Below are 16,029 nucleotides of genomic sequence, written 5' to 3' on the forward strand. Positions count from 1 at the left end.
GGGATGTTTGTGTGGGGGACGAAGGGGAATGTTTGTGATGGGAAAGGACTGGGAGGCAGAGCGGGTAAATGTAGAAACCCTGAGAGCCTGGGGATGCTTTCACAGAGGTGTGATCTCACTGCCCCCAGAATGTGATCATTTAGCATTTTAAAGGCAACAAAAAAAAAAGTTTACAAAAAAATACTAAAACAGAAATAACCCCACAAACTAAAACTACCCCAACACAAATCTCAATTAAAAAAATTGAAAAAAAAAATATACAAAATAAAAAAAATTGAACCCTCTAAAGAGATGTGCGTGTCAATTAGTATGTTTTTCATTTGCATGCACAGTTAAAGATTTCCATGGATTAGTATTCTGTTTAGATATTTGTTTAGAGGTTTAGTGCAATTTGTATTATTCCAGGCATGGTCTAGTCAAGCCCCAGTGCAGCAAGTGCCAATATGAATTGCAACCCAAAAGGTCAAGCCGCTGTCCTGGCCCTGCCCCCATCTCTGCCCCGCCTCTTTCCACACCGAACACGCTTTTGGATGCCGCCAGAAGATTACCACTTGTTCCTTTACCCCAATGCAGTATCACAACACACCCATACATTATTAAAGTCTAAATGTTGAGAACCAAAATATACATGCTACACCTTAAAACACGAGGAGACATTGGGGGCGGGGCGAAGGGTAGGGCAGCGAGTGATCAGTAGGATATGCAGGCTGGGGGTGGAGGGGGCAAGGTGGTGGAAGCGCTTCATTGGGATTTCCTCACCTCTATGTTGGGCGGTTCGACAGATCACACTGCATGCAATTGGAGATATTCTTGCACTGTAAAGTAAAGATTGTGCAGTGTGAGAACATCACTGATTTGCATGCTGTGTGTTCTGCTGAGCTGTCCAGATACACAAACGGATGCAAGGAATACTAGCTTGCCATGCGGAGATCTTTTGTACACGACATGTCCAATTGCATTAGTGAGCTACCAGTCCAGTGTTGGATTTTACTTTCTTTCTGGTTTCCCCCATTATAAACCCAGGACTACAAGTCCCATGATGCAAAACCATGACTGGACTAGCATCTCTCAAATAGAAAGGGGTATTTTGGAGCGTTGGCTCTTATAGTATAGCACTTCCTCACCTCCAGGTTTAGACAGCTCGCCAGAACACACTGCATGCAATCAGTAATGTACTCTTGTCACAAATTATTTCTTTCAATTGGCTTGGTTTGTACCAGACTTGCATTTTCTATACAATGCTGAACAATTGGTGTTTCATACATGCAAATCATATTCTGATCAGGACAATTCTACCCATTGAGCAGTAGTAAGGGAAGGGCTTGGACTACTTTTGGGGTAGGTCCCAACTCGATTTGTGCTTTAGAGCAGTTTCCTTTTCTGGAATCCGGGGTCTTGAGTGGGACTGGGAAGGAGCTCTTGTTGAGGGATGCGTGCACGATGCAGGGGAGACCAACGGGCTCTGGCCCCTTGAATCGTTTGATAGTGGAGGCCAGAAAATCTACCTACATGTGGAAATCAGTGTCATGGCTTCAGGGGATGGGTAGGCTCCAGACATCCTATGTTCCCAGCAAACACCACCAAGATTGAAAAATGACTGGATTACAAGGAATGCGCTTGCGAAGGAGAACACACCGATGCTCCCCCTCAACCGACACTAGCAGAGTAACTTGCTCCAAATACGTTGGGGTACATTGGACCTCCGACATGAAAATAGACATATGGGCCCAAAAAGATGCGCATGCACTTGGCCGTACTGGGAAGCAAAGTGGATAGGACCTCCACGACCCGCCCCCTGCACTTCCGGTTTGCTGCACTTGCACGATCCAAATGTCAGAGCCTAGTTTATGGTTTATTGTTTTTATCCTACTCTGTTCCCTTCCCCCTTAGTCTTGTGGCACCTGGAAACACTTTAAATAAAAGCAATCGAATCTCCCCAAGATTGACTAATCTAGCAAAAAATAGGGTTACTATTCGTTACTGTAGATCGACAATAAGTATATAAACTACTTTAAAGTATTATACTAGTGATCCAACAATTCGTTGTTTTAATAAAAAAAAAAAAGTCACAACAAATGTCAGTGCCCTATTAAAAGTAAATGTAATCACGGAAGGTTCTGCACTTTGAAGCTGCAGCATCGGTGCACAGCTCAGAAATCTCCTAGAGAGGGTATATACACCACTTGACGAATGGAATTTGCATTTTCGCTAAATGCATTTCCAATTTTTTTTTTAAACCACAAACTTGAAGTTCGAAAGTATAGGTAAGGGATATGGTAAGGAGGGGATGGAGTGTGCGGGGACATATATATATAAGAAAACATTTATAGAACCGTAAAAACAACCTCTCCAGCGCCCGTCCGCCTGCTACATCACTGCGAAAGCTGAAAATGTTCCAATTTCACCAAACGCACAATCCAAGATTCTATGAAATACCAACACAAGCACCCAAGAGATTAGAAGTTCAGATTTCCCAAAGCAGAGGTTTACAGGAATGTTCTTGGCTGCAAGATTTTAAGCCCACGCAGAACAGGAGTAGGAAAGATCTTGGATTCCCCGTAGGTATTATACACGCCACGTTATTGGAGGGTGTGAACCAATACCACTTCTTGGTATAGTGCAAGTAACAGGATAAGAAACTCATGTCAAGGTGTTCTAGAAAAACCTGAACAGTTGTATTCCAGTATGGGACTAGTGTCTCAACTTGCCTGTACCAAATTATTACCCTCCTCACCCGCCACCCACAATTAATCCCAGAACAGCATGCACACAAGAGCCCAAAACTGAGCTCTAGAAAAAGTGACAGTTTCGATGCACAACGCCTCTCAAATGTGTAGTCTGCTACTTTGAAGACCAGGGAAGCACACTGGACTCCTACATATTTCAAGGCCTTGGAGCTGGCCACCTGCTCTCTTCAAGACACTGCGATGCTGCGCTTCAGAGAGCCCAACCCATTCTAGTCAGTCAAGCCACCCTCTAGCGATTAACCAGAGAGCCCAACCCATTTTAGTCAGTCAAGCCACCCTCTAGCGATTAACCAGAGAGCCCAACCCATTCTAGTCAGTCAAGCCACCCTCTAGCGACTAACCCTTCGCAGACACCATCTACAATCTGCCCAAGGCATGGATGGTCCCAAAGTTCTCTCACTCCACACATGCCTGTATTCCAGGTGTTTACTCACCGCTACACTCTTGCCAGCACCCGGAGCTGCAGGCAGTGCACTAGTCCCTTCTCCTCACCAAACTATTCCTAGCACTTTGTTATTTCATGAGCCTTCAAATTCCTGCTCAGCTCCAGGTTTCTTCTGCTGTCCCTACAGTGTACTAATGCGGTCTGAAACCGCTCGTTACGAGTAAGGTGGTAACTCTGCCCAGATACCAAACTGTATTACCGTTACCGGCACTTGGTCCAGCGTTAATACCGCCAGATTTCAGGTGGGAGTGGCACCGTTAGTCCCCATTTATTTTAAGTCCAGAGGACTAGGGAGACATTTTGGCAGAATTACCACAGCAGTAATTACACCGAAATTGGGTGCAGCTCATAGCTGGAGGTGAATTCTCCAAGTTTGGGCCATGCTGTAATTTGGTGGTATACGGTAATACCGCTGCATTTCACCTGAACCTCCCAATTTATGAGGCCAAGTGGGGTTCGAGTTTGGTGGCATCTGAGTGGTAAATCCACCCAGATACTGCCCAACTGTATTGCTGTTACCGCCACTTGGTCTGGCTGTATTGCCGCCGGATTGCAAATGATGGCAACGGTTGTAAATCCCCATTCCATAGAGTCCTATTGGACTTCATGGCAATTTTGGCCAGTAAGGCGCATGACTTACCTCCAACTCTGAGCTGGCGGTAAGTGCCCCACCAGTGTAGTTGGCTGGTAAGGTAACGTTCTGGCAAGTGTTATTACTGGCACGTTATTACCGCACCAGCCAACTTGCAATGAGGCCCAGCGTCTCTTAAATACCCCTTAATCCCAAAACGCTATTCTCACTGTCTCATTTCATGCAGGCTAGTCCTACCACTCAGCAGTACAGGGCTTTCTCGCATTCTTCACTGCTCATGAGTTTATACTTACCATCTCCTCTGTGCATGGGTAGGTCCTACGACCCTCCACTGATGATTGACAGTTGAACAGGGCCACTCCCAGCTTCGCTAGCCCTTCTTCCGACACGTCAGTGCAAGAGGTCTGCAGCTGGCTGACAACCTGCAAGGGCAAGAACCCAACACTAGGAAACCAGTCCTTGCAGAGTAGAACCTCAAAGTGCAAGTGGCGTGAGGTCTCACCAGCAATTATGCAAAATAAGGAATTCGCCCCCCCCACCCCCGCCACCCCCTCCGAATCGTAGTGAATTTTCCCCCAAAAAGTAATAAAGTAAAAAACAATGTCTGCAAGACCTTTAAAGTCTTTTTAAAAATGTGACTCATTTAAGAGCCTGCATTTTAAAATCAAAATAGATTCTTCTTCCCAAATTTTGAGTAATAAAACGTTTTATTGATATTGATATTTTATTTCTATCGCGCTCGTACACAAGTGTTGCAGAGCGCGATAAGGCCAGGGAGGGGAACAGGGGAGAACAAAACAACGATCTTACTAGGCCCAGTGACATTGAGAACGCTCAAGTGCATGGGGGAGGGGAAAAGTGCTTGGAAGGGGGGATAAGTGGAAAGTGCGAAGCAGAGGAGAAACAGATAAATGAAAAATAAAAGGCAACAACTGTGGTAGTGCAGCCAGCAATTTGCAAGTGTTAGGTTTAAGGCAGCAGACATGGTAGGTCTGATAAGTGCAGGAAGAAAAAGGGGGGGCTGTATGGGATGTAAGAGGATTCAATTCAACACTACAGCTAAGTCAATGCCTCGTCTGGGATACTGAATGGAAACCCTTATTAATATATCTTTATGTCCAGTTCATGCGTTCTGGATGACTACCCCTATACAACACCCCTCTCTTGGAATCCCCCTGACCCCACTGAGCCAAGAAGTAGTTCTGATTTGCAAGTTTAAAGGTTTATTTGATAATTTAAACAATATATATATCACGCTTTATAATAACTTAATTGAATATCACACTGAATCGGAGCAGTAATCAATAATGGATAGTCTGGCACTAGCACACTTCTTTATAATCAATGATGAGTGGTTATAGGATGGATAAGATAGCAACAATACTTTGGTGGTTTCAAATGGATGCAATGTGGAATGAAATGCAGTACAGAAATACTCAATATGACTTCAACAAAACAATGTAATCACTTTTCTCTGGCAATCCCCTCCCCCCCTTTATGCAATGCAAGGAAATGGAAGGAAAGCACATAGTTCTCAGAAATGCAATCAAATGTAGTTCAGTTCACCCCAGCAAGCTTAGACTACAGAAGTTTGAAACACAGGCCCAAAATGCTTTTATATGTGATAGCACTATATTGGAAAATGTGCTTTTATATGTGCTGGCAATGAAGTGAAAAATATGCTAAAATGCTTTTATATCCCTCTAGAGGTTCAGGGTGAGTGGTATCTAGTTAATATGAGTCCAGGCTCACTCTAGCAATGATTCAGGGATGGTTCTTAAGAGGCAAACGAATTTTTAGCAAGGAAAGCAAGGAAACTGTTTTCACACGTGGAGAAATTTGCAAATCGCGGCAAAATTCGCGAGTGCGTTTTTCGCGATTGCGGCAATAGTGTATGAAATAGGAATGCGGTTCTAGGTTCGTTGAAAAGCCAAGATTCCCAGCTTTCAGAGGAAAGTTACTACAAGTCTCTAAGACAAACGGTCACGGAGATATGAGCGATATGGTAAAGGTTGTTTTTCAGATTTGAAATTTTAAAGTTCAAAGTGACAAGTGACAGCTAGCAACTAGAAATGACAGGTGACAGCTTTGCAAATGACAGGTGACAGTTAGGAGGCAGTTCTACTTAGATTAAAATAGATTGAATTATATTATTGTAACTAAGAGATTGGTTCTGCACAGTTCTGCTAGGTACTCAATATATTTTTGAATTAGAATGGCCTCGCCACGGATCTGGTCAGGTTTTAGACTGGACTCTGGTCTGGTCTCGGCACTTCACAGTGATCTGGGTCAGCTCTCTGGTTCTGCCAACAGTGGTCTGGGTCAGCTCTGCTCTCTCTGGGTACAGCACTACTTCTGGATCTTTCTGCACAGCTTTCTCTGGAGATTGATGGATTTGAAGTCTGGATCTCTGGATGTGGTATGGTCCGGCAGCATGCTCCGCAGCAAATGGAATTGAATGTCCCTATCTGTCCTGACTGTCTGCTTTTATGTGTTTTGAAAATGGGTGTGTGTGCAGCATCACTAGGCTCTACCCCTCTCCACTTGTCATTGGCCACTTCCTCCTCTTCCCCTTGATTGGGGGAATGAAATGAAGTGTCATCATGATGAGGTCTGTTTATGGTACAGAGAACCCACCCCTGTCAAATTACACAATCTATATTTTGACCCAAAAGACATATTTGCACAGGTACACATTTGTTTAAAATTACATGCACCCATCACATATCACAGGAGGTATACCCTGTCCATATCTGCTCTTCCTGGGAGCTTGCATTGAGAAATGGCAACATATTTCACTTTTTGGTCAGGTTACCAATATCAGATTCTTACTCAAATTTACCCAAATGTGTGCAAGGCATGCAGGCATTAATTGATGAAGTATCAGACTTTTAACATGCATACATTTTAAGTAATACCCTCTTAACTGCTAGTTTGCCCCCAGATCATGCCACCGGTTCTAAAAACCTCTTAAAATGTGGGCAGAAAAATCACAAGAATTATGGTATCATTTAAATAATTATGACAAGTCCGTACTATGAGTTATTCATCTTTTTCTAAAACCATATTCTGGCTACAGGGGTGTGTCTTTTCAGGTCACATGGTACAGAAACCAGTCTTTCCACTTTCTTCAAGCTCAGCCTCCGTCTCCAGTTTCTCCCCCTCCCAGTTTCTGCCAAGAGGAAGCCATTTTTATTACCCCTGCAATAAACCATCTGCCTGGGCCCTGGAAGGCCCATTGTTCAAGAGGAAGCCATTTATGGCCACTTCAATAAACCCTCTGCCTGGGTCCTATGTTTAGTCTCTAGCAGTCCCTTGATAATCCAATCAGAGAAGTGTCATATCACTTTTGGTGGGAGCAGCAAAAAGGCAGCTAGGCCTGGGAACACAGCAGTTGTGCAAGTCTCAACTCCTGTCGGGGGTAGCTGGTGGGCAGAATTCAGTTCCTTAAGCCAGGCCCCAGCTAATGTCACTTTTAGTTACCCCGTTTTCTGCATTCAAATAAAACTAACCATTTTTACATATGCAGCTAGAATTCTGATTCTAAGTTTAAACTATGACATTTAAACAATTGCAACCTATGTGACACTCAAAAGTAGGTCACTCATTTCTTTTAAACATTTAGATTTTTAGTGTCTTTCAGTCCAAATTTACTTAAACTGCTGAAATCCACAGCTCAGCCAGTCTTGTTATAAACCTTCAAGTCACTTCAGAATATAACTTTACATTGTATCCACCTCTCAGTAAGTCTTTCTTTGGCCTGCTTTGGGTTCATTTATTCAGTTTTACACGAAAAAGAAAAAAGTCTGGTGTTTTAAAACGCCGGCTTTCTGATAGTGGTGAGTACTGGTAATACACCCATTTTTGGGATTTAAGAAAATGAATTCCCCACAATTCTAGGTTGCTTTTGGCAATCAGCATTGCCATTCCCAATGGTTTCAGGCTACTGTGTGGATAGTCCAATGGTGGTTTTAGGAAGTGCCCTTCTGTGCCCACAACATCGGCAAAATGGGTGGCAGCCTATTCTTCATGCACTTCCCTGGGCATTTTCTGGGAATCTCTGGCCATCATGATGTTTTCCATGTCAGTACTGCACAGTTTTGAGGTAGGGCTTGGATGCGTGGATAAAAACATCCCACAAGCAACAGATACAGATACAGACCCCACTGCAAGAGGTTGCCCGGAGTGAGTGCGGGAGGGTGGCAGGGTGAGCAGGTACCTGGGCCCGGAGGACAGAGGGTGGCCTGGTGCACAGTGCCAAGAGAGAACAGATCAGCAGGGGAAAGGGGTAGCGAAGGCAGAAGAGGAAGGTCTTGAAGTGCTTCCGGAACCGGAGTTTAGAAGAGTTTAGGACAAGGAGGGAAGGAAATAGTTCCCCAACCCCCTTCTCTACCGGATGCCAACTGGGAACACAAAATGCAGCAGCAGCTGGTTGAAGGGGGATTGGGGCAGAGGGACTACAAAAAGAATTTCTAATCAGTGGCTGAATGCATAAAAGAGCTGGGGTTTGTGACTGCGCACACACCCTCAACCCTAATGTAACACAGGAAACAAGCACATTTCAAACTGCTTCGTTCGATTCTCTTAATGTAGCACAGAAAATAAACACAAGGTCAAGTTAACCAGGGTTCCTTTCCTTTGCCATAAAGGCCTAGGAATAGTTTCCCCAACAACGCCCCCAAACCTTACTTAGTTCCTTGTATGGTCCACAAGCCAGAGCTTCTCAAATACTACTGAGGTCCTTAGAAATAGGGAAATTGACAAGCACTAAAACAGACAGGTTGGTGGAAAAAAAAAAACTAAATAAAATACTTGCAGACTGCAGTGGGGAAAAACAAGGGCCTTAAAAAAAGTTGTGCCCTATAATAAAAAAAAAACAAAAACCTGGTAACTCACTGTATGCACAGGTCTCTCGTAGACCAGACCTTGACCACATCTACCACGGACACTGCTTGCGGACTCGGCAGTAAGCTCTGCTGGTCAGCGAGGGACTATTTAACACAGGCCTTTAGTCGGACCATCTTTCTCTTCAGCTCCTGAGACTGCTTTACAGTCGTGGGCAGTAGACCAGCAGCAGGGTGGACAGTGGCAGGCACTGCCATCAAGTGAAGACCCACGTCACTGGGAGAATAAAAGCAGGAACTCCGATGTGAGGAGCTGAAGAGAGTGGTACACTCCGTTGTGCAGAGCTCGCATTGGCCCAGATGGGAGGGCGGAGCTCAATGCAAGCTGTAAGGTTGTCGAAGAAGGAAGCAGACACAAGGTTGCTATAAACTTATTTTAGTAAAAAGAAACTCTCACTGTCCCCATCTTTTAAGAGGGGTTTCCCTGCCTCAAACCAATTCTAAAGGAACCGTCAGAATGGCCATCAAAATCATACTCCACCGTCCTGTGCTGCAACTTACTTTTATCCCCGACACTACAACTAAATAATAACCCAACAGAAAGTTCCTTCTCCAGGAGAACGACTCCCTTCTCCCGATGTTAGGATGACATCCCCAACATTTTCTTTAACAAAAGGATGCCAGGGGGTAGGGGGGAAACGACTATTCTCCTGCCATTTGTTCTAACAAAATCTTTATACATCTCTGGACAAGGAGAATGACTCCTCCTGGTATTGGTTCACACCCCCCAATATAGTTGACAAAGCCTGGGGGAAATGATCCCCTAGTGTCTCTCGAGTATATTCAAAGGGCTTCAGTTTCTTCTCCAGGCAAATTACTCCATTCTGGTGTTTGAGAGTTTGTTTCCCCATCTTTCAACTTGATGTTTTGCCACTCGCTTACGTTATTTGTAAAAATTCCAAAATCCTTCTCTGGATTTCAGTGGCCCCGTCTCTACCACTGTGAAGAGGAATATATTCTCGGATGTCTGCTTCACTGATATTGGGGACCCAGACCCTTTCTCTGGTTGTCAATGGACTTTTCCCTCCCACAAGGACGCTTCCCTCAGATGCACAAATCTTCACCATGTGGGTTAGCGACCCCATTAAAAATGTTATCATGGGTTAACCAGGGGCTAAGCAGAGACCCTCATAAAACCCCCATGTCCCAACTGGTCCGCCCGCGCCTCCTGTTACCTTCTCTGGGCACATCACTGGTTCTACCTGGGACTGGGATCAGCGTCTCGTCTGCTTCACACGACTTTGCTGTGTCCTGGACGTTCTGCAATGTCTCCGTGGCCCACAGCTTCTTACGGTCTTGGCGTCATTGTCCAGTCACGCAACCATCACTCTCAGCTGGGCAGGGTGTTAGGTCAGCTCCAGCCAGACCCAACAAGGACTCCCTCAGCAGCTCGCCGGCGTCGTCCTTCCTGGGTCTCTGGTCTGGCTACAAGATTGAAATGCCCTCTGGATGGTTTCCACACCAGTTGCATCTCCCGGCTGGGCTTCAAAAGTTATTTAGTCCATCGTTGACAGTCCTGCCCTGGTGGATTGTCCTTTGTTTCTTTTGACACTGATCTTCATGTCTACTCGGGGCTACCTTGTACCAGTACTAACATAGTCCGTAATATTGATGTTTTCTGTGCTCTTCTTCATCCTAGTACTTTCTGTATCCCAAGTGTTACAGTAATAGATTGGTCTACTGACATGGAAGTGGCTTGGAAAGGAGCAGGAGGTTAGGGAAGGTTATGGTGTGACGCTGTTCAATGGGCTGTACCCTAGGTGATTGTCATCCCCAGAAGGGGAGTCCCTCCCCATGAGGTCATCCTGCATTAAACCCTCCCTAGGGGGACCATTAAGTGGTAGCAGCCGCACCTCCCCAACTTCATGGGAAAGGGCTCCCCCTGGGGAGAAGTGACAGTACCCGGCAAATCGTCAGAGTCCAGCACGCTGCTTCTGCCATCTCGCAGAGCAACAGGTAAGCGAGGAGCCTGCTGCTGTAACCCACAGGGCACTGACAAGCCCTGGAGTGAGGAGGGTCTGTCTCTTCCATGCCCAAGGTGGCCTGGTGCAGTCTGGGAGCAGCACCAGTAAAGAACAAAAGACAGTATAATATACTATACACCCCACAATTCTCCAAAGGACTCCAGTGGGGAGGTGGTGTATCCCCCAACAGGTAGACTGGCTAGCGGCCCTAACTGGGTGCTCGTACAGCTTCGTCTATGGGTTTAACGCACAATGAAAGTAACCCCCCCTCAAAACCCTTTGGTCAAGAAGTTGCTGTCAAGGGCCCACAGGGACAGCGAAAGGGATTACGCCCAATGCCAAGGGCTGCATAGTTGGTTTGTTGGCATCCCTGTTCCTGAATTTAATGTGACAGGCATTCCGGCGACGCTCTGAGCCACATGTGGGTCGAGAGGCTTGAGATGTTCTTTGAGGCAGCCAGGGACACTGTTGACAGGGCGATAAAGGCCACGCTGTTTTTCTACGCGTGGAGCGAAATGCGCCAAATCTTTAAGACTGCAACCCAGGAACAAAAAAGGAGCTCTGCAGGCATACTTTCAGCCCCAACATGGACTACGAAAGATTCCAGCTGAGGCAAGCACATCAAGAGCCCTCCGAGTCAGACAAATACCATGCACGTCTTCACAGCCTGGCAATGACATGTCACCTACTTGATGATTCGGGCTAGAATTATACAAACACTGGACCTCCGCAGCACTGAGAAGGCAAATGGCAAGGAGAAAGACATTCCACTGCAACGGATCCTTGGGCTGGGGCGAACACAAGAACTCTCGACATCCATGGCAGCACAGATGAAAGAGGCATCCAAGGCTGGAAGAATCAAATCCGCACATGTAGTCAAGGCAACAGCTCCAGCAAGGCCGAAACGGAGATTTAACAGACAGTCGATCCAGAGCAGTCCCAAATGTGGTGAAGGGCAGCAGAAGAGGTGCAACGCCTGCAGTGGCATGGCCCCGCATGAACAAGCGTGCCTGGCAGCAGATAAAGCACGTGGCTGCTGTGGGAAGGTGAATCATTTTGCCAGGCTGCGCAATCCACTAGGCCACTGCCCATACCGCCGCAACAACGGGTGGCAGCACTAGAGGATGGCCAACAGTTGGTGCAAGCAAGAGTGGAAGGGGTGTCAGACATTGAAGACGTCTTTTCAATTTCAGAAATCTGTATGGGTGGTGCTGCACAGCGTCATAAACCACGGTGCTCAGTGTCGTTCCTCTCTACCAAGCTGCCCATCACTACCAGAGCGTCAGTAAACGCCATGCTAGCAGCACAGTTAAACCTAGAACAGCGAAGGATCCTTATATTCATGTATGGTGGATTTTTGGCACTGGATGGGGCATTTCGGACCAGCGTTAAGCGCAACCAGACATCGGTTACCTCAGTAGCTACTGACACTTTGTTGAGCTGCGCAACGGCAGAAGGCCTATGGCCGGTACAGCTTGTGTTCCAGGTGTATAAATTGAACATTACCTGCCTGCAGACAAGTTTGAACATCAATGGATAGGAGGCCTCAAAAGTCAGTAGGTACATCTGCACATTGACCATTGTCCAACCGGTAGCACAGACACCAGCCGATACGGTTCCACCTACGACAAGAAGTCGAAGAAGAGATGACAACGATGTAAGGATCAGGTATCATCAAAGCGGTAGATGGCCCCACACCCTGGGTGTCACTGATTGTGGTGGCCAAGAAGTCCCCAGAAGAAGTCCGGATTTGTGAGGACAGGAGGCTCTACAGCAAGGCCATCCACCAGGAACCCCCTCCTACACCAGACTATATTCTGGCGGATTTCCAAAGGGTACAGGTTTTTTCAACTCTAGACTTAAACGCAGGCTACCATCAGGCTTCCCTGCAAAGGGACTCGAGAGCTATGGAAACGTTCTGGTCATATGTTGGATGGATTATTCTGCTACAAGTGGCTTAGCTTTGGCATGTCATCCGCAGCTCATGTGTTTCAGCACAAAGGGGGGATAAAAATAACATCGGCGGCCAGTGGCCTACGCCAGCAAGGCCCCGACTGGTATGGAACATCAGTACTCACTGATTGAGAGGGAGTTCTCCAAAGACTTGCATATCTACATATTAAAACACCCAATAATATTCTCTACAGACCACAAACCGCTACTGCCCATCATGGCAGGGTCAGCCCAGCGAATACCGATACAGCTTGAGAGAAGGGTGCTCCAATTGCAGGAATACAGGGTCACGTTTGCGGTTCAGGACTGGTGTGGATAATCTACCGGTCTACTCTCGCAACATCCAGGCCAGCAGGGTAACACGTCGCTGTGGCGGAGGAAGAACACAAAGAATTGCTGATCGGGGGCATGCTCGCAGGGGTGGCTGTTCTGACATGGATTTACTTTGCGGATATGCAGCACCATGCAGGCCTGCAGAATCTATTGGATCAGCTATCGGTCGGGCACTGGAAAACGTTCCGGTGAAGGACAACACTGCACCCCTGAGGCATAGGCGTTTTCGCAAGGACTGTGGAAAATAAAAGGGGAGCCAGCGTTGGGACCAGAAACTTTTCTACTCCGGGAGCGCAGTCGGTTTTCCCCATTTGAGTTGCAAGAAAAAGTTCTGAAGGCACGCCCCTTAAAACGCACACACTAGAACCCACTACAACCAACTAGGGAAAAGACTCCAAGAGATTCTTGCAAGGATAACAAGTTATACACAAAATAGGTGTGCCAGCAAAGGACTCCGTGCTCAGGAATGTTCTGAGCAAAAAAGGTGCAAGCAAGAGCTTAAAAAGGGGCACTGCATCATAAGTATACAGTAAAAAGCTGCGCCGCTGGTTGGTGCGACCGTCGGCCTACTCAATAGGGGATGCCAGACCATTGGCTCCGGCCGTCGACTCCAGGGAACCAAGGTTACAAATACAATTAAATGTGTTATTCTAACAGTGCTACACAGGGGTAGGCTTGAGGTCACTGTGACCCACACACATTTCACTCATCGCAGTTGCGTCATCTGGCATCCAAGGCTTCCACCCTCACTTTTGAACTATAATTTAACCTTCCCTGCACCTTGCATTACAAATCATGCCACTAAAGTGCAGATAGGGGACCATTCTTTTAGATCTTTTATGGTGGTATGGTTCCTGGACAGTGGCCGAAGGTCAGTTAGCTTTAAATTCAGGGGTCTTTGGATTTGGACAGTTGTAGGGGTTATAACTTGTAGTTAGCTGGGTGGGCGTCGGAGGCTTGCTCTGGCCTGGATGCGATGACACATGCAGCAAGACACCTAGTACCATCCCATGGCCTTGCAGGATATATTCTCTCGGAATAAAACTTATTGGCAACAGTTGTAGAACAAAGGAGGGCTTCTGTGGAAATTACCAGCATGGGTCTCCCTCATCAGTGCTTGGGCCTATTCAGATTCATCAGGTTTGCAGTCTGTGGCCAACGCACTGCCATGCAGGTCCTATGTTTCTGCTATGGCTATAAAATGGCACCTGTTTATATGCACAAAAGTCCACATCTACACGCATAATACTAGGTCTGTGCGGGGTCTTAAAGTACACCAAGCACCCCCTGGCACATTAAAAGGTTTCTTTATGGGATTTGCCTCACTCTAAAGCACCTGGGGGGGGGGGGGGGGGGTTGGTGGGTGGGATAGGTTAATTTCCTTCCCAACGGTTCTGAACCTGGCTCAAGTAGGGCATCAAGGTGCAAACAAAACCAAGGTGTGGTTTTCAGACCTGGAAGCAAAAGTAGAGGAAGCAATCATCAGCTGCGCTTGGTGTCAGGCTGCCAGGCCACTGGTCAGGGAGCCCCAATTGCGTCTCCTGAGAGCTGCAACACTGGAAATCGCTAAATTTGGAGTTTGGGCCTGTGCTGCAATACAGACACTTTCTGGTCGTACTGGATGACTTCTCACAAAATATCCAATACCACAGTTTGGTGAGAGCATAGCAGTAGGAGAAATTGTCCCAATCCTGGAAAAGCTGTTCCTGGAAAAGCTGTTTGCGGCACACAAGATCCTGGAGTCTGTCCGCTGGGAACAATGGGGGCCCCCTTTTCAAGGAGCAGATTTTACGCGGTTCCTTCAGTTTTACAGAGTTGCTCATCTGTGCATCACTCCCTGTTGGCTGTGGGCGAATGTAGACGTGGAGAGATTTATCAGGACATTAAACAAAGCATTCCAGACTGCAACTGAAAAAGAACAACCGCTCAAACCTGCGCTCACATCCTTCCTCATGGCATTGGGGCATTGCCACACTCCATGATGGTCATGTCCTGGGCAGAAGCGCTCATAGAGCGAAATGTGAGTTCTTTGACTCCTGAGCACGAATCCAGGAAGTTGACAAGCCTAGACCTGGCGAGGATGAGGGAACTTCAGGAAAAGGCCAATGACAAGAAAATCCAAAGGAGACTCAAACATCCGGTGCCGGTCAGTGACATAGTACTGGCCAGAGTGCAGAACCCAACTCCCAAGCTGCATCTACCCCATAATGTGGCTCCATGCAGAGTGGCTGGAGCAAAAAGATCCACGATCACAGCAGTGAGAGGACAGGAGTCCATCACCCGAAATAGCTCCTGGTTCCAGCATCTTTGAGAAGGACCAGAGGACGGTGGCCCCAGAGGAGTGGGGCATGACACCCCGGACAGAAAATGATTTCCAATTGACAACCCAGTGGAGAGCGATCGCCAACAGCAAGCCCCAGGTCCTGAATCAGTGGCAAGGAGGGACATGGATCGCAAGGTCTCCAGGTGCCCCGGTTGTCCCCGCAGAAAACCCTGTTAAGGCTCTGGGACTATGTGCTGGAGTAAGGAACAGCAACAGACATATCCAGCGATACTCGAGTTGGTATTATCATTGTGACCTAGGTCTTGGTTTGTTAAGGGAGGATTGATCGGATGTTGCGACGTGTGCCCTCACCGCTGTCAGGGGACAACCTGCGTCACCGTGAAAATAAAAGGGGAAGCCTGCCTAGTCATGGGTAGGGATTCCCGAGACTTAGACCAAGTGTTGGAGTCTCACTTGATGTGTGGCAGGCCCCAGCCGGCACATGCCACAACAGAGAACCCCCCCCTCACCATATGGAGGGACTCTTCCTACTGCAGCATAACCTCCAAAGTAAGGAACAGCCAAGCGAGAAGAGTCCTGGCTGCATGCATCTTGTGGGCCCCCCCCCACCCAGGGAGGCATGTAACAGTTGCCTAAAAACCAGAGGGGTTACTTGGGCTAGAATCTTTGGTCCAGGAATGTTGCCAGTAGCTCATGGCCAGGGATTGAATAACCAGTCAGATCATCACAAAATCTTAGCCTCATTTGGGGTCTCCACCTAGGAGGATGTAAATGCATCATGGAAGGTTGGTCTGCCCAATCTGGGAC

General features: G+C 47.1%; 1 protein-coding gene across 2 annotated transcripts in view; it reads right to left on the reverse strand.

The window, feature by feature from the left end:
- LOC138497992 (protein brambleberry-like) overlaps window positions 1-16,029 on the reverse strand; it is a 297,213-nt gene that overhangs the window by 181,060 nt on the left and 100,124 nt on the right. For both annotated transcript variants that reach the window (XM_069621767.1, XM_069621768.1), the window contains exon 3: window positions 4,078-4,206. In XM_069621767.1, coding sequence (XP_069477868.1) covers window positions 4,078-4,206 — 129 coding nt within the window. The remainder of the gene's footprint in view (window positions 1-4,077; window positions 4,207-16,029) is intronic.

Source organism: Ambystoma mexicanum, chromosome 5q (genome assembly GCF_040938575.1).
Source record: "Ambystoma mexicanum isolate Mex_15411 chromosome 5q, UKY_AmexF1_1, whole genome shotgun sequence".
Taxonomy (NCBI): domain Eukaryota; kingdom Metazoa; phylum Chordata; class Amphibia; order Caudata; family Ambystomatidae; genus Ambystoma; species Ambystoma mexicanum.